The sequence below is a fragment of the Macaca mulatta genome, chromosome 9, assembly GCF_049350105.2.
Source record: "Macaca mulatta isolate MMU2019108-1 chromosome 9, T2T-MMU8v2.0, whole genome shotgun sequence".
NCBI lineage: Eukaryota > Metazoa > Chordata > Mammalia > Primates > Cercopithecidae > Macaca > Macaca mulatta.
In genome coordinates, this window is record NC_133414.1 from 137049485 (window position 1) to 137071683 (window position 22199).

Here is a 22199-nt window from a genome sequence, read left to right on the forward strand (position 1 = left end):
CATTAGTGAGATGTACTTGAATTTCAGAACTTAACAAATTTTAATTACTTTTTATTGAAAACTGCACTGAACGCTAAATGTCCACCTTTACAATAAACAAATACAGTAACGGTAACTCACACTAAAACAAAACATACTTCTGATAGCCATTATTTTTCTGTTTGGGACAATTTTAAAGTTTTTCTTTTGTCACAAAAACAGGAATGTACCTATACAAAGGCTCAAAATAGGCCATCTTTTTAAACAAAAAGGCAATGATTCACAAAAGACTATGAGCAGAACATGGAACTAGCTGATACAAATCTAACAGGATTTGTTAAAATCAGTCACATCTAATACATCTGAAGTGTTCTTGTATAAAATATCACGTGAAGAAAAGAAGACTTTATCAATGTCTAAAAAAGTGGGTTTGTTCATAGACAATCTGACAAGTTACCATAAAAAGTGTTTCCTGAGACATAAGGAAATGCAACATTATTCTTCTTGAACCCTTTCAGCTCAAGACTTTCCACTCAATAAAATAGCAGAGGATCTGAAACTGAGAAAATATATTTGAGTACAAACAGCTTGTGAAACTTAATACTTTTTTTTTTTTTTTTTTTTTTTTTTGCATCATCAGAGGGTTTTACTGAACTTACAACCAACTTGCCCGCTCAGTATGCAGTTCAGGTGTGAGAGACGCTTTTCTGTACAGGAGCCTGTACTGTCTTCAATCCTATGCGTGCAGGTGTCTACCACAGGCAAACAGTTTTCTCCCCATTTTGTAGTCATGTGATTTTCCTATTAGCAAAAAGAGGTCTCCAGTCCCTGTAGACTTAAGGGACTCAAGTCACAGGATGGGGATTTCCTCTTAATATTTTTTATTTTGTTGTTTGAACTCTTGATGCAACATTGTAGAGCAGGGTGTTCAGGACCTGCTGTGCCCAAGGGACTGAGAAAGAAAAAAGCTCTATTTATTCTTTGTGATTTGATGCACAGATGAAAAACTTAACACACAATAACAGAAGTTGGTCGTTAATAAATCACATCCTAGTCTTTCAGCGCTTCTGTAAGCAGACGACATCTTCAGTTTTCTAGCTCTTGTAGTTTTAACACTGCAACATCAATGATGCATATGTCCAGAATCAGTTACAAAGACCATCAGATTCTTTTTCTCTTAGTTCATCTATTTTTCACTGTCTCTTGGTCCCAAGTGTATCTGAATGATTACCTTCTGGCATTCTCTGCTATTGCTCGTTGGGGTGCTCTCGATTGTCCCCATGTTTTGTGGGCTGGTTGGGAGAGGGCGCTTGGGAAGGATGTGCCACTGTCGGGAGGTTGTGAGTCACTGGGATGCCTCCAGGGATGATCCCTTCCATGGCTGCAGGAAGTCCTCCTGGAGCCACCCCCACGATGCCTGGCGGATATCTAAGGAACACACAGAAATAGGGCCTAGTAAGTTGAGGGCAGAGTTGCCAAGCTCTTAGCTCTTTTCCTACTTCTAGCATTCTGACAGGCAGTTTTGCCAGGCTGTCCAGGCTGGTCTCAAACTCTTGAGCTCAAGTGATTCCCCCCCATAGGCCTCCCAGAGTCCTGGGAGTACAGGCTAGAGACACCACGCCTGGCTAACAATTTTTTTTTTTTTTTTTTTTTGGAGACAAGAGTCTCACCCTGTTGCCAGGCTGGAGTGCAGTGAGTGGCGTGAGCTCTGCCTCCTGGGTTAAAGTGATTCTCCTGCCTCAGCCTCCCGAGTAGCTGGGACTATAGGTGCACGCTACCACACCCAGCTAATTTTTGTATTTTTGTTGGAGACGGGGTTTTACCATGTTGGCCAGGATGGTCTCAATCTCCTGACCTTGTGATCCGCGCGCCTCAGCCTCCCAAAGTGCTGGGATTACAGGCGTGAGCCACTGCGCCCGGCCCTGGCTAACAATTTTTATGGGACAGTTTATCCTCCCTATCCCCAAAGCAAGGAGAAGTCTCAAACACTGCCAACTAATTTATAAAAACTAGTCCAATCAAAACACGGGGCCACTAATTTTGTAGCTTTTAGATAACAAGATACTAGCCCATACTAATTATGAATGTGGATATACTCTACTGTTTAAAAAAAACACTTTGTACAAAATGGACTCCCAAGTGTTCACCAGTTACTTCTGACTGATAAAATGATTTCCCAACAGAGCACGATGGACTCTTAGGGACTGAATGTTTGTCTCCCTCCATCCCCCTAATTCCAGTTCAAATCCCACACCTCCAAGGTGATGACCTTAAGAGGTAAAGCCCTTGGGAAGTGACTGGGTCAGGAAACGACTGGGTCATGAATGGGATGAGTGCCCTTAGAGAAGGGAGTCTAGTTAGTGCTCTGGCCCTCTCTCTGCCATATGAGGATGCGGGAAGAAGCTGATGGTCAGCTGCCTGGCCCTCACCAGAACCTGACCCTGATGGCAGCCTCATCTCAGACTTCCAGCCTCCAGAACTGCAAGACATTTCTTTACAAGCCACCCAGTCAATGCTACTCAATTATGGCAGCCAGAACTCACTAAACTTTCTAGGCTGGTTGGTTATATACTCCCATGGCCTGCGATGGGAAGTGGTATGCTTGCTGGCTGTTGGCTGGGGGGCCGCCTTCCTCAGAACGCCCAGGCTTGGGCTGGTTTTATATTGCAAGCACGAGGTGCTGTGTGAGGACATACTGCATTCACCACCCGCAGAACATAGGGTCCTCGGGTAAAGTGGAACTCAGTGTATTCACACAGACTTAGGAGGCAGGGCATAGTTCCCAAACCCTTTATCATCCAGGTAGAGGAGGCGTCTTACTGTGGAAGCCACCCTGCCATCCTGTCACCACCAGTCAGAAATCCCCAAGACCTTCAGAAGGACTCTGGTCATGAGGGTCCTCTTCCAGTCCCTTCCTCAGTGCACATATACTGTTCTAGGGGGCCTAAGAGCCCCGGCTTACGTGAAGGATAAATACAATGGTGACATGAAGAGGTGGGCCCCCAACTTCACCCAACAGGGGGATCTGATGCTATGATGGGCTTGAAAATACTTGTGAGGACCAAAAGGATGGGACTGGAGGAAATGTGAAGACAGCCACGTGACCTGCAAGCACCGCATAGCTGCTTCAGGGTCGGAGCCTTCATTACACAAACTAAACGCACCCTGGTCGTCACTATGGCTATAGCAGGGGACGTGTGGCAATATCTGGAAACATTTGCAATCATCATGAGTGGGAGTGGGAGGTGCTACTGGCATCCCGTGGGTAGAGGCCAGGGATGTTGCTAAACGTCCTAGAATGCACAGGCCAGGCGAATGAAGAGAATGATCGGCCCCGAATGTATCTATTGCCAAGAGCTAGAAACCCTGGTTTAGAGTATGTAAAAATTTTTCTTAAGATTCAAGGCTGCAACTTTATGCATGAAGGGGCTACTGATTTCCTGGGAATCCAGCAATAATGTGGGGGTGGGGGTGGTAGGGGGTGGGAGAAAACCGACTCGTGGATGGGAAATACCAGAAAAGAAACCACCTCCCTGGGAGGGCTCCTGTCTTTACCCCACTCTGCGTTCCCGAGTACGGCTCGTTTCCTGGCTGAGCCAAACTACACGCATCATTCTTGGCATGTGGACAAGGTCATTATCCTGAGTTGATTGTACCTTCATTGGCCAGAATGCCTTCCGTGGACATAAGATTCAAATTAGAAAATGAACTTGCTCACAGACCTGTGCACTTGAACATCTTATCTATGAGAAGCCTTTTTTTTTTGGTGGTTGGGGGAGCGGGAGGCGGCGTTCTCTCACTCTGTGGCCCAGGCTGGAGGGCAGTGGGTGATCTCGGCTCACTGCAGTCTCCACCTCCCAGGTTCAAGCAACTCTCCCGCCTCAGCCTCCCTAGCAGCTGAGATTACAGGTGTGTGCTACCACGCGTGGCTGAGAAGCCTTTTGGTTCTAAGATGGCTTTAGAATGAAAGGCAGTTCCTAGCACCTGTGGTCAATCACATGTGACCGAACCCACTCCCTTTTAAAATAGCTTCTGTTCCATGAAATTAGGCATTGGAAGACCTGAGGGGGCAGTGCACACAGTTCCTGCTGAGAAGGCCAATTGTTGTGGCCCTGCTGTAGCATCTGCGGGAGGTAAGCTTCCCACCAAGTTTGGGGCCCCAGGGTGTGGTGCTCACAGGCTGAGATACAGTCAGTTCCTCTTCTCACCTGTATGTGGCACCATTGAGCTCAGGATGAATTGCTTGCTGGTCTATTACTGACCAAGGCGCTGATGTGACAAAAAATTCCTTGTTCACACAGTTTCTTAAGCTTTCTGGGATGCGACCTAGGGTAAGATGATTAAAATATCATATTTTTACAAATCACAAGAAGTTTAACATTACACCTGTAGCTGCTTATGTGGGGAAATAAGCATTTGTGAAAACGTAAAACATCCAAAGGCCCAAGTGCTTGAGCTCTTCAACACTGACCTTCAGCCTCTGTCTGCCCCGCCCAAACCCCTGAGTTTATGTCTGGGCCTAAAGGGAATGGTTCCTTCTCTGAAGTTTAGTTCAGGGCTTACATAAATCAACAGGGCCCAAGTCATATACATTTGGTGCTAAAAATGAATTCCACCTGTTAAGAGCCACCTGTAGCCAGCAGGATGGGAGCTGGCTGGACTGTGGAACTGAGGCTGCCCTTGGCAGGCCAGAGGCACGGAGGTGCTCACCTGTGATGGCTCGGCGGATCTCCGTGGCAGCTGCCTCCCTCATCTCCAGTGATGCCTGCTCGCTATACCAGGCAGTGTGAGGAGTGCAGATGAGATTCGGTGCATCTTTCAACGGACCCTGAGCAAAGCTAGAAAAATGTAGAAAAAAGAGTAAGCGGGAAACGCTGCATACTCTCCCTGCCCTCCTCAGCACGAGGGAGCTCTTGGCCGTGTAGGAAAGTAGCTGCATAGATAGCGTGGATACAGGAACCTCTGTGATGGTATTTTATGAAGGCTGGGTTGAATGTAATTATCAAAATTCTGTAAGAACTGTAATTGGTAGATCAAAAAGTCCAGTTCTATTGAACGCTTGTCCTGCTCTAATCCAGGGCAGAGATGACGCCTGTCTGTCTAAAGACCAGAACCACCGCCACCACCACCAATTTTCTGCCTCTCCTTTCCCGGATGACCTTTGGGAAACTTCCAGTCCTTTTACGATTAGAATACAGCACAATCCTTAGAAAAACAGAGACTGTAAATGTCATCTCTGGAGTTTCCTGCCCAGGGACCTGTTTGGGAAAAGGGCCTCAAGTTCAAAGTGTGAGCGTCAGGTGTGGAGTTGGGCCCTGTGGGCTGCTGGTAGGCAGCTAGGGCAACACGCACCTAAAGGGCTCCGACTCATGCACGTCGAGGGCTGCCCCTCGTATCCTGCCCTCCTTGAGGGCTTGTGCTAAGGCTTTCTCGTCCACCAGGCCACCACGGGCTGCGTTCACAAGGAATGCTCCCTGCCTCATCTGTGGAAGGAAAGAAAAGCCGGTTACAGGCACACTGGCATGGTGGAAGACTCTTGTACCAAGGTTTAAAGAAGAAAGCTGCAAGCCAGGAGTTTTATTGGTCTAAGTGGTTTAATGTGTGTGCTGCAGTTTGAGGGAAGGGAGCGGGAAGTTTTGGTGATGGCTGGAAGCCAGGGCTGTTTCTGCTGATCCTGACAGGAAGCAACACGGTGGAGAGGCTGGACTGTGCCGAGCTGCGGGCCTCTTGGCAGGCTCTGGGCAGCCTGTGAAGCTGGGTCCTGGCTAGCGCCTGTCCGTCTCTGCTTAGCCCGGCTCAGCCGAGGAAGGGCTTCACCTGACTTGTCTCTGGTGTGTCGCAGGGTCTCTGCCCTGCTCAATTGTATCCAGAAACCATCTCCCTTGCCCTCCACGTCCCTCTTGTGCCCACCAGCAAGTGCCACCACCTTTCGACAGAAGCTTCCATGGCATCTATTTTCAAATTACCTGCTTTATGGTAAAGTCATTGATGAGGTGGTGGTTATGTTCGTTGAGATTGCAGTGCAAGGAGACGCAGTCGCTCTGATACAGCAAATCCTGCAGGGTGTAGACCCTCTGCACGCCCAGGGACCGCTCGATCCCATCCTGCAAGTAGGGGTCATAAAATATGACGCTGAATCCAAAGGCCTTGGCTCGAACTGCAACCGCCTGCCCCGTGCGACCTGTACAGAAACAGAGCGTCCAGGTGAGTGAGTCCACAGCCCGCGCCCCAGCGCTGCCACCTCCATTGCGTCTGAGCTGAGTCCGGGCTTGCCATCCCTGCTGGTAGCTGCTGCCGGAGAAACTGTGTGCCCAAAGCTTAGGCCTGAGTCGAGCACTGCCCGCGAGGGGCCACCATGGCCAATGTCGGACAGGTGAGGACCGCAGTGCTTGCTGCTTATATTGGCCACAGCAGGAATTTTGTTAAAAACAAAACAAAACAACCCTTCCTTGTTACTGACATTTTCAAACACAATTACAGTGTTCTGACAAGCCCACATGCCCCTCCCATCACCACCCGCGTCCTCTGTCCCCACTCCTCTCCACGCTTCTTGTGTGCACTGCAGGCTTCTTAACATGGGCTTTGTGTTTGAGAAACTTGCTCTCAATATAACAGGGAGTGATGTCCTGCCTCTTCATCGCTGGGCTCGCTCCTGCAAAGGGTGACATGAACACAGTGGCTCCCTGCAGGCCGGCCCGAGTGCAGACTGGCCACGTGCTACTGTGTTCTGGGCGGGAGGCAGGGCAGGTGACCATTAGGCCTGGACCTGTCCCACTGGTAGGGCCTCGTGCCCATCTGCAAGTATGCAGCCTGGGCCTCCCGCCAGCTGTGTCACAGGATGAGGAAGTGTCTCCCACTCCCCAACAGCTATGTCATTTCAGAAACCCATGCGGTCCCCTCGATAGCACCTCCAGCTTCCCAGAGCAATTGTCAGCATTTTGAAAACAAAATGGTTAGTGTTGATGCTCGACTGGGTTCTCCTGGAGATCACAGAAGGAATCTTTAAAGCCATGGTTCCAAGGTGCAGGCGGGAGAAAGACAAAGATGCGCATTTCCGAGCAGGCAGCCCGTGTTCAGGGGTACCTCAACGCTGGATGGCTCCTCCTCCTGCAGCAGCTCCATCTAACTGACGCCTGGCTAGGACAACTGCCGTAGTTAGAACAAAGGTTGAATAAGGCCAGTCTCATCAGGGACAGCTGCAGGGCAACTAGCATAGCAAGGCACGAACCATCACGCCTCCCCTCATCAGTGTCACCCCTTGGAGCAGGCAGTACTGGACGGTGGCAGGGACGGAGAGAGAGATGGCTCTCTGACGCACTGGCAACATGACACTGAGGACCCCAGCATGCAACTGCTGTTCCTGCAGCCGCCATCCCCGTTCATGGTGTCTGTGCACGAACACACTTCAATCAGTGGGGCTCACACTCTGCAGATCCAGGGCCTGGAGGGCCTGTGGAACAGCAGCCCAGAGCACCAAGCCCAGATTTCAACCGTGCCGACAGGGACTGGGTCCTATTTCTTTGTTTTTTTTCCCCAAGTTCACAAACCCCTTGAACTTTATCCGAGATTTTCTGACGACCTAATGACTTAATCCTGCTACTGACTTAATCAAAACCCATTCCCTACAAAAAAGACCTACTCCCCCACCACCCTACACCACCTTTTAAAAAGCACAGCTCCCACAGGCTACCTTTCCTTCAGTTTCTGTCCATGCCCCCAGCCCCAGGCTGCCCTCTCTTGGCAGCACCGCCCCACCCGCCTGCTGCCCTGAGCCAGCTGGGCCTGGGGGACTCTTGCTCAGTGGAACCCGAGGTCAGCAAAAGCTCTTAGCCCAGGATGGCTGCGGCAGCAACAGTCCCAAAGGCTACAGAGACACCTGGAAAGGGAGCAAGGAGAGACCATGACAGTCCCTGTGCTGGGGACCCAGGGTGGTGGTAGCAGTGGTTAGTGTACAGTCTCGAGAAAACAGGGCGGTGGCTGGGGGCTGAACTGGCCTCCATACACCGAGAGGGTTTTTAAAGTTGAATGACAAGGGCAGAGTCACAGGAACAACCCCAGGAAGAAGTCAGAAGCCCCTGAAACAAGCACTTCCCCAGTGAGGCCCCATCGTGCACCCAGGGTACTCATGACCACATGGCCCCAGGCTCTGCAGCCTGGCCAGAGACCACCGAGGCCCCGGGGAGCTTCAGAGTATACGAAGATGGAGATGAAGCAGCACTTCCGAGCCACGAGGCCCAGTGGGGCCTGGACAGAGGGAGCCTGGTGTTCATACCACCTCTGCCTTTCCAACAAAGTCAAAACACGGTGGGTCCTTTAAAAAATCCCTAGCACCGGGCACTTCAACTCAGACCCCAGGCGAGGCCAGACCCAGGAGATCGTGGCCTGTAGAGGGGACAGAAAGATGTACACTCCTGGAAGCGTCCAGCAACTTCGCTCTCGTTCAAGCAGCACCCCAGGTCCAGGGCAGGGCTCGTGGGGAGAGGAGCATGGGAGCTTCATCCCCGGAGGTGCGGAGCTGCAAGCAGAGGCTGAGCAGCAGCTGGGAGTCTCCCGGAGGCCAGAACATTACTGGCCCCGTGTGCACATGTGCCTTCTTGGAGTCCCAAAAGGCAGATACCATGTATCCCACCAAATATCTACTTACAGATTGGGAAACTGAGGCAAAAAGCTCAGGTAATTCCCACAAGGCCACAGAGCTGGTAAGTGGTGGTGTTGAGATTCAGTGGCAACGGGCTGAGGTCTCCTGGGTGTGGTGTGGACCCTGATGGTGAGCAGGGTGGGGGCCTCCTCGAGCCCCCGTGGAATCAGGCTGTTTACTGTCACCTTCTCCTCGGCACCGGCCCCCCACCACCTTGCCGAAGACCCTCCTGGGGCTCCCCACGTGTCTCCTTTTCCTGGCCCTCTCTCAGGAGCTTTCCAAGCTGATGGCCTGACTCTGCCACCCCAACCCGGCATTTGAAGGCCTTCAGGAGTGAGGCCATGCCCATAGTCCAGGTCTCCACTAAACCGCCAGCCCCTACTTGAGCCCCAAGCCTGGCTGCTTCTCCACGACACAGCTCCATACAGCCCCTGCCCTTCACCCCTGCCCAGGGAAATTTAGTGGGCACGGTGCCTTGCCTGCTGCCCCACAGCAGAGAATGCTGTCCTGCCAGACACCGCAGACAGCAGCGGACACGCATTCTTCCCGAACCAGCCCAGATCCTGCCTCTGGGGCGAGTTCCCTGATGGGTGTTGACTCCGATCTACCCCGTGCGACACAGGGAGGGGGCTGGCCCTGCCTGCCCTGGGGACTCCTCAAGAGCAGGCTGGGGTTGCCTTTCCCGAGGGGTCCCCACTATGCCAGCCCGCGTCGGAGAAGGCGGGGATGGATGCAGAGGGTGGCACGTACCAAAGCCGATGAGGCCCAGCGTCTCCCCACGGATGCGGGCCGCTCCCGAGGCCACCTCTCGGATCTGCTCCACGCTCTGCACCCGCGTGCCTTCCCGCAGTGCCTGGTACAGCCACGTGTTCCTCCGGTACAGATTGAGGATGTGGCAGATGGTAGAGTCCGCCGTCTCTTCCACGGCTGCAGACGGGATGTTGCACACAGCAATTCCTAAAAGGGACGAGGTCAAGGCCGGAGATGACAAAACCTCAAGATCAGTGGGGAAGCCCCAGGGCTCCCAGCCTGCCCTCCTGACACGGGGTTGTTGGCACGGGGGGAGGCCCATCTTATCGTCTAGCAGATGCGGGGCTGGGCACGTGGGTGGCAGGCCCTCAGGCTCTGATGCTCGGGAGGCTCTAGCCCGAACGTCCGCCCCTCCCTCCCAAGGAGGACTTTTGCTCCAGGACATGGCTCACGAACAGCCCAACTCCTATGGCTGATCTCGGGCCTGACTGGCTTCCTCCCGGGCTTGTGCTGAGTCCCAAGAAAGGACCTGGAGTGGCAGCAAGTTAGTGGTAAGTCTGGTAAGACCAGACTCCTCCAAATGGACCCCACTCAGGCTCAAACCCCTCAGGGTCTTCCTCATAGAGCTGGCAGGGGTGACAAAGAATGGCTTTTGGTTTTAAGGTGTGCTAACAGTTTGATGCAAAAAACATACGTTTTAAACATACTTGTTCCACCCCCACATGGATGCAAGGGCTGGCCCTGGGACAGAACTGATGTCGGAAGCGTGTGCACAGTCATCCTGTGGCCCCGTGTTCAGCACCCTGCTCTGGGGGGAAGAACTAGACCAGACAGGATGCCCTCCCTGCCCCGTGGAGCAGCCTTCAGGGCCAAGCGCGGCTTGGGGTGAGCCCTCTGGCCCCATCCGAGCTGCGGAGACCAGGGTCAAGTACCTCCCAGCACGAGGCAACTGTGGCGTGGAGAGTTAACCCACAATAGGCAGAAGGGGCCCCGACATTTACCCTCCACAGCCAGAGGGCGTCTGGGGAAGAATGAATGAATGCCAGATACAACAGGGATGCAAGGAGGCAGAGGGCCAGGCTGGGAACGGCCCCTCCCTACCACCCAACAGGTGGAGAACCAGACGCCTACTTGCTGCAGAGACCAGAGGGCCGAGCCAGGGGTGGGGCCCCAGGGGGTGGGCTCAGCAGCCAGCCTGTGGCTCCCAGTTGAGCTCTCTGAGGAGGGGTGTGGTTGTTTGGGCACCATGTCAGCCCAGGTGAAAAGGTTCCCTCCTAATCTCAGGTTTGGGACCCCCTAGGAAAGTGCCTCTCCCAACAAGGGTTGCCCAAGGCACCGGGACAGGGCCACCTTTAAGCCAACCCACGATTCCTCTATCTCAAGTCCTGAAGATTGGAGTGGGGACAGCGACCACCAAGGCAGCTTCTTGGGCTCTACTGGACAGGAAACAAGAGCAGTGGGCGCCGCAAACCCACTTTCTAGACAGCTGCATGGCTGTCTCCCTAAGAGGGCCACCCCTAGGTCTAGGGTCTTGAGAGTGACCCCCTCAGCAGCTCAGAGAAGGTGAAGCCACCGTGAGCAGGTCACCCACCCACCCAATGTGGCCACCGAGGGCTCCTCCGGGCCACAACTGCCAAGGGAACAGTGTGGCTGACTGTGACTGAGGCCGACCAACTTTCCCACGAGCTGGATGCCAGCAATCTTGCAGGAAACGGGCCTCGTTCATTTGAAATAGCTCAGCAGAGAAGCTGGGGCTTGATCACATGCCATGTTATTATTAGAGTCAGATAGACTGAGGCCGATGCCAGAGGTTGAAGATAATCTTTGGCGGTTGGGACAATTTGCATTCCTCGGGCGGGCTAAAGCCCAGCAGGGAGGCCCCGCAGCAGAATCACCCTCAAGGACACTGGCTCCGTGCTGCGGCCGGGGCTTGGCCATGCTGCCTGGTGTGAGCAGCAGCAGCTCCTCCTAGAAGATGGGCTGATGCCAGCTAAGACCCCGCAAGGCCACCTGTGTAAAGGCCCCCGGGTGGTGGGGCACAAAAAGGGAGGCTGAAGCAGGACATCCGGTCAGTCTTCTCACCGAACTTGGACATCCAGCTCCTCGGTTCCAGTGCTCACCAGAGTGCAGAGCCCCAGGACAGGGAGAAGGTGCAGGAGGAAGAGCTGCAGCCACTGCCTGGGATGGAAGAACCTTCCCAGCCCCACTGCAGCGGCGCCACGGCCAGGAACCTCCATAACCTCACCGCCCTCTCGGAGGCAGCGTCTTAGCTGTCCTACAACGCTCCGTGGATGCAGCCTCCCTTCTGGATGAGTCAAGCTGATCCTTCAAGTGCGACACGATGGGCGGCTCTGATACTCACAGGCTGGGCCTCCCAGTGTACATGGAGCCTGAAACACGGCACCAGAGAGGCAAGCTGCTTTGCTCTCACGGTCAGTGCCATGGTGCTTTCATCCCTTCAGGACTGCCACTGGCACGGGAACCGGATCAACCAGCTTGCTGGAGGCGGCGGGGGTGGGGAGGGGTGTAGGGCCTCTCGAGGTCTTCCCCTCATGTCTTCCGTGTCTTCCTGGCTCGTGGGAAGAAGTGCAGGTGAGCAGCTTCCTCAAGGGCTGACTCTCGCCCGTCATTCCAGAGCTGATGGCTCAGAACCTTGCGATCCCGGAAGGCTTCACCAGAGGCCTAGTGTGCTGCCTCGTCCAACACGGAGGGCTCTGTTTTCTGGGCCTGCCAGGGACCCCCTTTCACATCAGGAGGAGGGCCTGCCTGCAGCCACCTGCCGCTCCCAGCCCTCAGCACAAAAGGCCCGCTGACCGCGTGATGTGGGCAATGCCTTCGGAGACAAAGGACGTCTGGACAGAGGCTCATTTTCCGCCTCCAGAGTCTACATTTGAAAAGTGCCCTTCAAAAGGGCCCCACAGATGTCTTCCAAGCGACCTTATCAGATGGGACCAGGATCAATGAAAATCCACCACTCACAGCCCTTCAACATTTTCCAAAACCGCAGTCCCTGGTCCTGGTCGTCTTCTGTGGGTCTCAGAACTCAGGGCACAACCTCCCATCTCGGCCCTCCTGGGCCCCCTGTCATTGAGGCTCTGGTGCCTTTCTAGCCCCACTGCCTGTGTGGGGCCCTTCTAGAAATGGAGAAATAGAAAGTTCCACAGGCAAGGACCTACCCTCTCTCCCTGGAAAGCAGCTGCTGGTCCAGCCGAGGAAGGTGAGGGTCAGCACCCATGTGGGCCTGGGAGCTGGGAGGTGAGGGGCAGACTTGCTGGAGAAGCAAGAGGTGTGTGGGGACAGGGATTTGAGAGCCCCTGGCACATGAAGCTATATTCTTCTCTGCTGTTCAAACTTGGGATTTCAGCTCTACCAAGAGCACAAAGGACATTTGTTTTCAAACAAAAATATCCTTGTTTGTGCCAGGGAAAGATGGAAAATTTTAGTTTATATTAAACACGCTTTTGAAGACTCACATCTTCCGGAGTGTCTTTGTTCCAATGGAGCGGCTCGGAAGGAAGCCATGGCTGGTAGCAAGCAAGGGGCGTGGGGACGGCGAGGGGTGGATGTGTGAAGCTGCTGCTTCCAGGACCCTAAGGGGTCTGGATCTCAGTGACCCTCTCTCCTTCCCTGGCCTTTTGCTCTGGGATTTGCCTGTGGGGCGGCCCCACCCCACTGTGTCCCGACCCCTGTGAGTACATGGGCAGCTCCACCACGGCCCGGCTCCCCAGCCCTGCTCCTGACACCAAGACCCACCCCCAGTGCTTCTGGTACCCGGGTGCTGCCCCGAATGGCAGTGAGGGACTCAGCTAAGATTCCGACCCCAGGCTAGGGTTGTGGAGAGAAAGCTGGAGCCGATGGGGGTGGCCTCCCTGAAAACGTGGCCGGCGGTGCCCGAGGGCAGGATTCAGACGTACGTTGTGCTCTGCTCAGAGACGATCTGACACCCAGCCCGTCCCGGAAGCACCGGGGCCCGCTGGGGCCTCAGCCGATGGGACAGAGGTGGGGAAATGGCGCTCAGGCTATTCCTGGAGCACAGGAAGGGCTGTTCCGAGGCCAGGCTGCTGTCTGGACCACTGTGCCTGGGTTCCGAGTGGTTCTGAAGTATCCCTTAGCAGCCTCATGAATTTGGGGCACCTGAGCACTCATAAGGCAGAGTACAGCTCCCACTCCAAAGTGCAGGGGTAGCATGTTCCAAACACAGAGCAAGCACAGCGGCCACCCGGCCCTCTCCCGAGGATGCTCGATGACAGCGGTCTGCTCCTCGTGCCTCTGCACTCAGCCCTCACGGGCTCACACCGGGTGCCAGGCAGAGGCCCCTCAACACGGCCCCAGCGCCTGTGGCTGGGGGTGCAATGAGCAGCTTTGACGCCCCCAACTCCGGGATCGCGCTTGTGCCTCTGCTTTTCTTTGGAAGCCTCTGTCATCTGCTGTGTTGGGCAGGGGGTCTACCTTGCTTTGGTGCCGACCTGGGTCCGATGCCGCTAGGGCTGCCCTCCCAGAGCGGGAGGCCCCGTTCCTGTGTGGACAGGGGTCTGGGGCTGTGTACCTAGCTGGGGTAGTTTAGGGGATGCACCCGGCAAGTGTGGTTTAGGGGACACGTGGCCAGTCGCATTCTCCCCTCTGGAGGTGGCACTGGGTGTTTCCAGATGGAGCCAGCAGCAGCTCGGTGCTGCCCTGATGCATGGGTGGGCAGAGATGCATCATCACAGCCCAGCAGGCCCCACACAGGAGCCAGCAGGGACACTCCTACCTGCGCCATGTGAAGGCAGGGCCGGCAAGGCGCTCCACAGCCCGGCCTGCAGGCAGCCACCTTGCTACAGCCAGAAGCGGCTGCTCTGTGGTCCCAGTTCCAGCTGCTTCTCCGAGCCCACCCAAGCAGGGCCCACGGAGCTCGCACAACTCCAGGTGGCCAGCGCTGCCTCGCACTCACCGAGCTCGCCGGCAGCCTTGATGTCCACGTTGTCATAGCCACTGCCTATCCGCACGATCACTCTCAGGGCCTTGAACTTCTCCAGGTCCTCCCTGGTGAGGGTGATGGTGTGGTACATCATGGCACCCACGGCTTCGTTTAGAACCTGCGTGGGAACAGAGCACAGCGTCGGAGCCCCACCCCGGGCAGCCCACCGGCACCACTGGGCCTGGTCTCCTGGCCCTATTGCCCTTGAACCCGAGGCAGAGGAGTTCAGTAGGAAAGCAGGGAACAGAGGTTTTGGGGCCTGCTGGTGACTCGGGGCGACCTAATGGGGGGATGCTGGGGAGGGCCGGGGAGGAAACTGCCCAAGGTCAGGGCAGCCCCTGGCCGGGCAGGGTGGGCCCACCTTCTCGTGGATTTCCTGTGTGGACTGCGCGTCACAGAAGGCCACAGTGGCCAGGTCCTTCAGGATGGGCATCTCCACAGTGCAGTCGCGGCCGTCCAGCAGCGCCACCAGGGGGCGGGGGTGCAGGGGTCCGTTCATGATCTGGGGGCGGATACCTGCAAGGAGGGAAGGGGTGAGCACAGTGGGTGGGTGGCTGGAGGGGCGGCTCCCCACTCATCACCGTGGGCAGGGCTTGGGCAAGTGAGGGCGGCGGAGCAGCGAGGGCCCCACCTCCACCTGCATCACCTCCCGGCGAGCCACCGTCACGAACGGGGGCCCCCATCCCCACTTCCGATCCGCTTGCGGCTCTGGTTGGAGATGCACACGGCTGCTTCCCTGCCAGCAGACCATAGTCCCAAGAGCCTCAGGACCATGGGGCCCCGAGGCCAGCACAGGACAGTCCAGCACAAGATGGGCCCCCACGCCACGCGCCTCCCCACCTGCACCGGCACCAGCTGCCCTCGCACAATGTGACAGGGGTAAGGCGTTCCTGGAGAGGCCCTGCACAAACAAGTGCCCTGGGCAGGCTCCTCCAGCCCTTCTCACCTGCGCTAGGTGGGAAGAAATGGTGAGTCTGGGGCAGGGAAGGTATGCCTGAGGGCAGGAGGCCTCTGGGGGCTCAGGAGAGCAAACTTCTCAAAGGACCACACAGCAAGCAGCTCTCTAGACAGGCCAGAGCCATCATATTAATCCTGACAGACTTCCTGGTGCTGCCAACAAGGTGAAGGGACAGCTGTGAGGGCAGAGGGGCAGGGGTGACCCCAGGAAGGGCCCCAGTGGTCCTTCCCACAAGTCCAAGTCCAAGTTCTCTAGCAACTTCATCTGGACCAGCAAGGCTGCACCTAGATGTTCAGCAGAGCGGTGGAAGGCCTTCACCTGCCACACCACAGAGGCACGTGCTTGCACCCCGTGCACACACAGGGCAGACACCCTGCAGGGCCCTCCCAGGACGCAGCGAGAGCCCCAGGGCCTCTTTTCTCTCGCTATTCTGTGCAGCAAACCCAGCCGGCTCTCAAGACCTCAGAGACAGAGAAGCAGCATTTTCTCCAAGAAAAACTGCCCCCTTCAAATCCATCCTTGGATTTTGTAGGTCCTCCTGACCATCTGCCCAAACCTCAGATCTTCACGACCCACACCCTGGATACAAGAGAACGGCATCTGAGTTCCAGAGGTGCAATCCGCTGAGATGCCAGAAAGGGGCAATGTCTCTTTTCCTGTCAAATTAGAACTCTTCAACCTCAGATGAAAGCTCTGGGGCTCATCAAGCTTTCAGATGTCCAGATCAGCCCTGATGGTGGCCTTACATCCCTGTCCCCTCCCTCCCTCCCTCCGAGGTGGGCCGGTTCAGGCCACTGCTCCAGGCTGCGCCCAGCCTGGTGACCCACCATGGGTAACCCAACCAGGAAGGTGCGACATTCCTGGAATCGCTGGCCTTTGACCACAAGGCAGCAGGCTCAGGCTCCCACAAACAAAAGCACGAGTCTTCCGCAAAGGCCAGCTTCATCTGTGTGGCTGCCACCTTCCAGCCCTAACCTCCTCAAGGGCTCTTGGTAGTTCCCAATCTGGCCACTTGGTGGGGACGGTGATCGGGACCCCAGCCATGGGGGGCTCCTGCTGGACCACCAGGGCTCATATTCAGTTAGCCACACACTCTAGTAAGGAGCCGGGGAAGAAAATCCCCCTCCACTGGAGCCTACGTCTTGTTAAGACTAGACACGGTGCTGGGGAGGGACGGCCCAGGGCACCCGCAACTGGGCCTTGGGACAATCGTCTCTTTGAACACAAAGTACAAAAAAGGCTTTTGTCCCAGCCTCAGAAGAATGGGCTGGGGGAGCCAGGGCCACAGCCAGCCCTGCATGGCCCCCAAGCTGTGTGCAGTTCTCCTGCCACCCCTGGCTGGGAGAAATCGTAGTCCTTCTCAGCCCTGAGAGGCAGCCGCACCCGACGCTCAGACACCAAGGGCACACGTGCACCCAGTCACTCCTGCTGCTGCCTCAATGCCCAGGTCCCCAAAGCGGGGTGTCCGCATGAATCTGCACCAGGAAAACAGGGCAGGGCGGGGGGAAAATAAGGCAGGGACGAGGGTCAACGCCCCCACGTCCTCGCCAGCCCACGACCCGTATGGGTGGACAGGAAGTATGCAGCAGAAAGCTGGACGCCCCCTCAGCTCATCCGCGGGGTCCACAACAGCACCGTCACCCGACAAGGAACCCGACACACATGGCTCCCACCTGGGCGCCTCTCTGCTGCTAAGAAAATGGTGCAACTGCCAAATTCCAAAAGATTCTTTCTCTTTCAGTAGACTCTTCTGGCCCCCTACTTGAGGTCTGAGGGCACAATCCTGTGGGGCCTGGCAGTCCTGGCCTCATCCCCCAGGCTATCGCTCCTGCAGGGTGAGGAACACCCCAACTTCACTTTCAGGGGTGCTGGCAAGATGGTTACTGGAGACAGTGCCTGATTATAAGAAATCCAAGCTGTCCACTAAACAGGAGCCACACAGGAAAACCACGCTGGGCGCAAGGTGGGAATCCAGAGCCGCCGATGCATCTGGGGAGCCTGAGAGGCCATTGTCACAAGATGTCCATCCATAGCATCATCAGTGCATGGATCCGTTACCAGGGTAACAAACTCCAGGTTGCCTAGCGATCGGCTTCCTCCCCGACACGCGCTGCCTTTCTCGTTGGTGAAACCCACCCTTTACCCTCCCTGATGGCCGGCATGCAGAGCATGGCTGAGGATGGCCCAAGAGACCTGTCCAAGGTCTGAGGCTCGAATCCTGGCAGCAGGTCCTTCATGGCAAGGTGGGAAAAGAGAAAAGCAAATGGGTTCCCATGCTGGGAAAAGATGCCAGGCACGACGGCCGGAGGTGGGGGGTTGGGAGTGGGTGAGGTGTCCTGCTTGAGGTGCAGGGATATGGAGGCCACGGGAGACTCCCAGCCCTGAGCGCAAGCGCTTAGCTGGGACAGTGCCAAGGTTTGCTCTAGAAAGGAAAGCACCATCTCCCATGTGCCCCTTCAGTCCCAGAAGGAAACTGTCCACCTACACACCAGAGAATTTGGACTTAAATTCAAGCCCCTGCATGGCAGTCGCTGCCCCTACAGGCTTGCCTTGCCAGAGCCTGGGGCAGAGGTTCCTGGAATATCTCGTATGGAAGATCTCATATGGAGAGATGAAGGTGCAAACAGATCCCCCATCTTACCTCACACAGGATTCCTGACACCTGTTTCAGGCTTCTGACAATTTGAGTAAGTTTTTAACACATTAGGATGTAACTGACACATAGAGTAAGATTCATATACATTAAGATGGAACATGACCCTTTCAGGGATGTGGGGTCCCCAGGCCCAGTGGGGTGGGAGGATTGGGAATTTGCGAAGAGAAAGCCCAAGGCACAGTAGGTAACGAGGGCTTCCTGAGAACTGGGCTTTATGATAAAAAGCCAAGGCTTCCAGTTGCTATGCCCAGCTGAAGGCCTTTTCCATGCAGACAGACCACAAGGCTGACAGGAGTCCTACAGGGCTGCTGTTCCTCCCACTTCACAGCCCAGGAATCAGAGCTCAGGGTGGCCCCGTACCATGGTGCGCAAGCACGAGGTATGAGGAAACACTTGGGGACAAGGCTCACAGGGCCCTGGTGCCCTCTATGTGCTATTCTTCCTTCCTACCATCTCCCACCAGTAAACCTGCCTTGTCCATTTCAGGACAATTCCAGCTGCAACTGGACACATCAGGGAAACGACATCAGTGCCTTCCTGTTGACAGCCTGCCCACATTAACTGTGCAGAGCACAAAGCCCTACCGGCCCCCCTGGTATCAATTACTATCTGGTTTCAGGCTCGCGTGTGCACCCGTGCGGCCCCGCCCCTCCATCCGGGATGCGCTGTGCACCAGCTCGAGGCCGGTACCGACGCCCATCCCTGGGCCTGGGATTGCTTAGAGGTGCAGCTGCAATAAATAATTGTGAAATGAGAGATGCTCAGTCAAAAACAAAGGCAACACCAGGCCAAGTTGCTGGAGTTTTGTGAACAGTAACCAGACACTTGGGAAAATCCAAGTCCGCAGATCTCACAGATCCTAAGTCAGGGAGATCTCAGGGAGGATGCCGGGAGGATTCGGAGCTGGAAAACACTGCATTTCATTGTGGGGAGCTGCTGCTTTCTCGGATACAGGCGGACAGGCCTGGAGCTGACCTCCTGGCTCAGTACCATGCAAGGCAAATGGGATGTTCTCCTGAGCAGTCACCAAGGAGGAGGACTGATCCTGCCACAGAAAGCTGCCTGCAGTGTTTCTGAGACCCATTTTCCAGTCTTTCTAGACATTGTGTGAGCTAAGCCGACATCCTTTCAACAGAAATTCTCATTATTTAAAAACGATCTAAATGGGTTTCTGTTGCTTGAAGCTCAAGACAAACTACCCCAAGGGAAAGGTTTTGTCGCTTTCAGGATTTTAGGCTTCCACCCAAAGCAAAGCAGCTGCAATGACCATTTCTGACATACGAGGCAAAGGATGGCTCTGGCCTTTTTGTTTTTTCTTTTCTTTTTTTTGAGACAGAGTTTCACTCTTGTTGCCCAGGCTGGAGTGCAGTGGCACGATCTCCGCTCACTGCAACCTCCGCCTCCCAGGTTCAAGTGATTCTCCTACCTTAGCCTCCCAAGTAGCTGAGACTACAGGCACGTGCCACCGTGCCTGGGTAATTTTGTATTTTTAGTAGAGACAGGGTTTCACCATGTTGGCCAGGCTGGCTTCAAACCCCTGACCTCAGGTGATCCATCCGCCTCGGTCTCCCAAAATGCTGCGATTACAGACAATGAGCCACGGTGCCTGGCCGGCTCTGGCCTCTTTTTTACAACTCACTAGATTTTATGGAAGTTTCCTGACACCGCAGCAGTCTTAAGACACCAGTGCCAGACTGGTGGGAGCTCAGGGTGGCAGTTCCTGTTCCTGACAGGGGCTGCGGCTGCCCAAGGACAGACGTTGGCCACATACCCCAGGGTTGCCCCATGAAACCCCTGCAGGTTGCAATCGTAGGGCTGACAGAAGCCGTCACATTCACGAGAAGAACCACTGCTCAGAGTCACAGCAGTGGCCTTGCAGGAGGGAGCCTCTGTGGAATGAAGGTAGTTGCTGGAATCTGCCAGGTGCCGTCACCAGCTGCCCTAACACAGATACTGTAAAAAGTACCTGGATCCTTCCACAGACGGGAGATCCAAGCAGGCCTTCCAAAGATCGCGACAGAAGGCGTCATTCAGAGTGCTGCAAGCAGCTCCCAGCTGTAAAAAGTAAAGAAGGTTCCTCTTCAAAGACTTTCCTCCCCGTCTAATTAGGAGGAATAAATAGTAACTTCTCTTAGAGGCAAAATGTATTCAAAGACCTGTGCTAACATTCTCAAATATCTGCTAGCCGTGGTAAGGAAATCAATGTACTTTGTGTTCTTAGCTCCCACAATTTAGCCTAAATATTTGCCCTGGCATGCTTATACCAGTCCAAGCAAGCATGAGGTCATAGCCTGTTTCTCTTCCTTATTTAAAAGTTTTTTTTTTTTACCTTTCTCAACATTCCACAAGTTACTTCCTCCTTCCTTTGTTCCCTCTACCTTTGCCTCTTTTAAAAAGTTCTAAGTTGCTAGCCAATCAGGACAAATACAGCATGTGAGGTCCCGTTCCAGCCAATGGAAACCGGACACAGCCACAGGGTGGACGCATCAGGTCATAAATGGCCCTGTCTCCTTTGTTCGGTGTACTCGCGTGGCAAAACTGCTGGCAATTGTACCCTTTCTGCAGGAAATGAAAATGGCCTTACTAAATCAATTACATTTATGTTCAAGTGCTATTTCTTTACGGCACCAAGGAACAAACATTTCAAACACAGCCAAGCCATTCAAGGCTTCATCAGCCCCTATGACCTGCAGGTGGCCTGGGAGGCAGGCGAGCCTAGCAGCCGGTGTGGCTCCCAGCCTCATGCACAATGATCCAGGTAGAAAGAGGAGACAAAACCACACAAACTCCAGAGGCCCGGGTGGGACAGGGAGGGACCCAACAGAGCCGTACATGAGGCCCCGCCTGCCTCCAAGGAAGCCCCACTGAATATCCCACCACCCTCAGAAAAGCTTCCTCTTAAATGCAGCCTGTTCCCCAACTAAATGGCCGCTTTCTGCAATCCAGCATGACCTGATCCTCACTGGCTAAGCTCAGCAGACCTGATTTCTAGAAAGCCAGACACAGAATCAGAACTAAGGTCTGCTAAGAGTATTATTTCAGAGGCTTGGGTTTCTACAATATTAAACTGAAAATTGTGACAGGGCCAAGCTGGGGGCCAGATACTGATGCTGGGACATACGCAAGTGCCTCTCAGACACTTGGCATTAAACTTGTAAACACAGCTGCCTCAATGGGTCTACAGGCCAGGCCAGCACACAGGGCTGTGGAGCTCTGAGTAGGGGAAGGCGGTCTGTGGGAGCCTCGTGTTGTCAAGGTAAGAGATGCCTCCCTTGCTTTGTAAACATGTTTAACCACGTTATAAAAGCTGTTCTAAACCGTCAGACGTGGGATCTAAACAACAACAAATGTTCTGCAGTTGGCTGATCTGGAATGTGAGCAAGCCACGGTGACTCCCCCTCCTTGTGCCCCCAGCAGCCGGGAAGGTGCCCGCCCCCACGGCAGCTGCAGAGAAGACTGTGGGAAACAGGCATCTCCCCTCTGCCTTTCACAAGAAGGACCACAGGAGCAGGTTGCTGATGAGCCGGTGGCTCCAGGAGCAGCTTCAAGGCATGATTTGGAAGAAAATCTGTGTTGCTAAGAGTGGCACTATTTTAAGGTTAAAAAAAAAGAAAAAAAAAGCAACTGCTATTGGAAATCTCAGCTTTGTTTCTACGTTGTTATCTGCTTTTTCATTTGGCAAATGGGCTTTCTCTCTGCGTTGTTTCTGGGAAGCTGTCCCAATGCTGCGTCCACTTCCTTGCCCAGCTTCCCAGAGGCTGCGATTTCATTTTACAGTCTCAGTCATGTAGAGGTAGTATGTGCTCCCCTAGAAAGGAGAACCCAGTCCTCAAGTTTTAAGTGTCACCTGACACCCCCAACAGATTGCCCGGCTCATGTGCACACACCTCCTCCCACCATGCAATGCAAATGCGCAACACTTATCTCTCTTTCTGCATTCACAGCAGACATCACTAATCGATCCCCACATTCTTCCTGAAGCCAGGACCTCAGCCCTGGAGTGGCATCACACACACCAAGCTGCTGAAGACCTGGCCCAGCTGAAAATGATTTAACTCAACCTTGGACAAGGACTAGCCTGAACCAGGCACTGGAAGACAGAGTGAGGAGAGAATGAGAGAGCAGCGTGGTATAAAGTGAGTGCTGGGGAATTTAAAGAATGAAGTACACCTTCTAAAGTTAGAAACTGGTGATGAGCTGGGCGCGGTGGCTCAAGCCTGTAATCCCAGCACTTTGGGAGGCCGAGACGGGCGGATCACGA

General features: G+C 54.5%; 1 protein-coding gene across 50 annotated transcripts in view; it reads right to left on the minus strand.

Annotated features, from left to right (window-relative positions):
• Positions 1 to 21: 21 nt before the first annotated feature.
• The window catches only part of CTBP2 (C-terminal binding protein 2), a 173262-nt gene continuing 151084 nt past the window's right edge, over positions 22 to 22199 (minus strand). For 41 of the 50 annotated variants that reach the window (XM_015148418.3, XM_077947823.1, XM_015148415.3 and 38 more), the window contains 8 exons: positions 14686 to 14840; positions 14298 to 14442; positions 9368 to 9574; positions 5946 to 6160; positions 5332 to 5462; positions 4690 to 4817; positions 4188 to 4305; positions 22 to 1407 (listed from right to left, as the gene is read on the minus strand). In XM_015148418.3, the coding sequence (XP_015003904.1) occupies positions 1227 to 1407; positions 4188 to 4305; positions 4690 to 4817; positions 5332 to 5462; positions 5946 to 6160; positions 9368 to 9574; positions 14298 to 14442; positions 14686 to 14840 (1280 nt within the window). In that variant the 3' untranslated portion in view covers positions 22 to 1226. The remainder of the gene's footprint in view (positions 1408 to 4187; positions 4306 to 4689; positions 4818 to 5331; positions 5463 to 5945; positions 6161 to 9367; positions 9575 to 14297; positions 14443 to 14685; positions 14841 to 22199) is intronic. The other 9 variants (XM_077947855.1, XM_077947858.1, XM_077947850.1 and 6 more) reach the window with 1 other exon arrangement.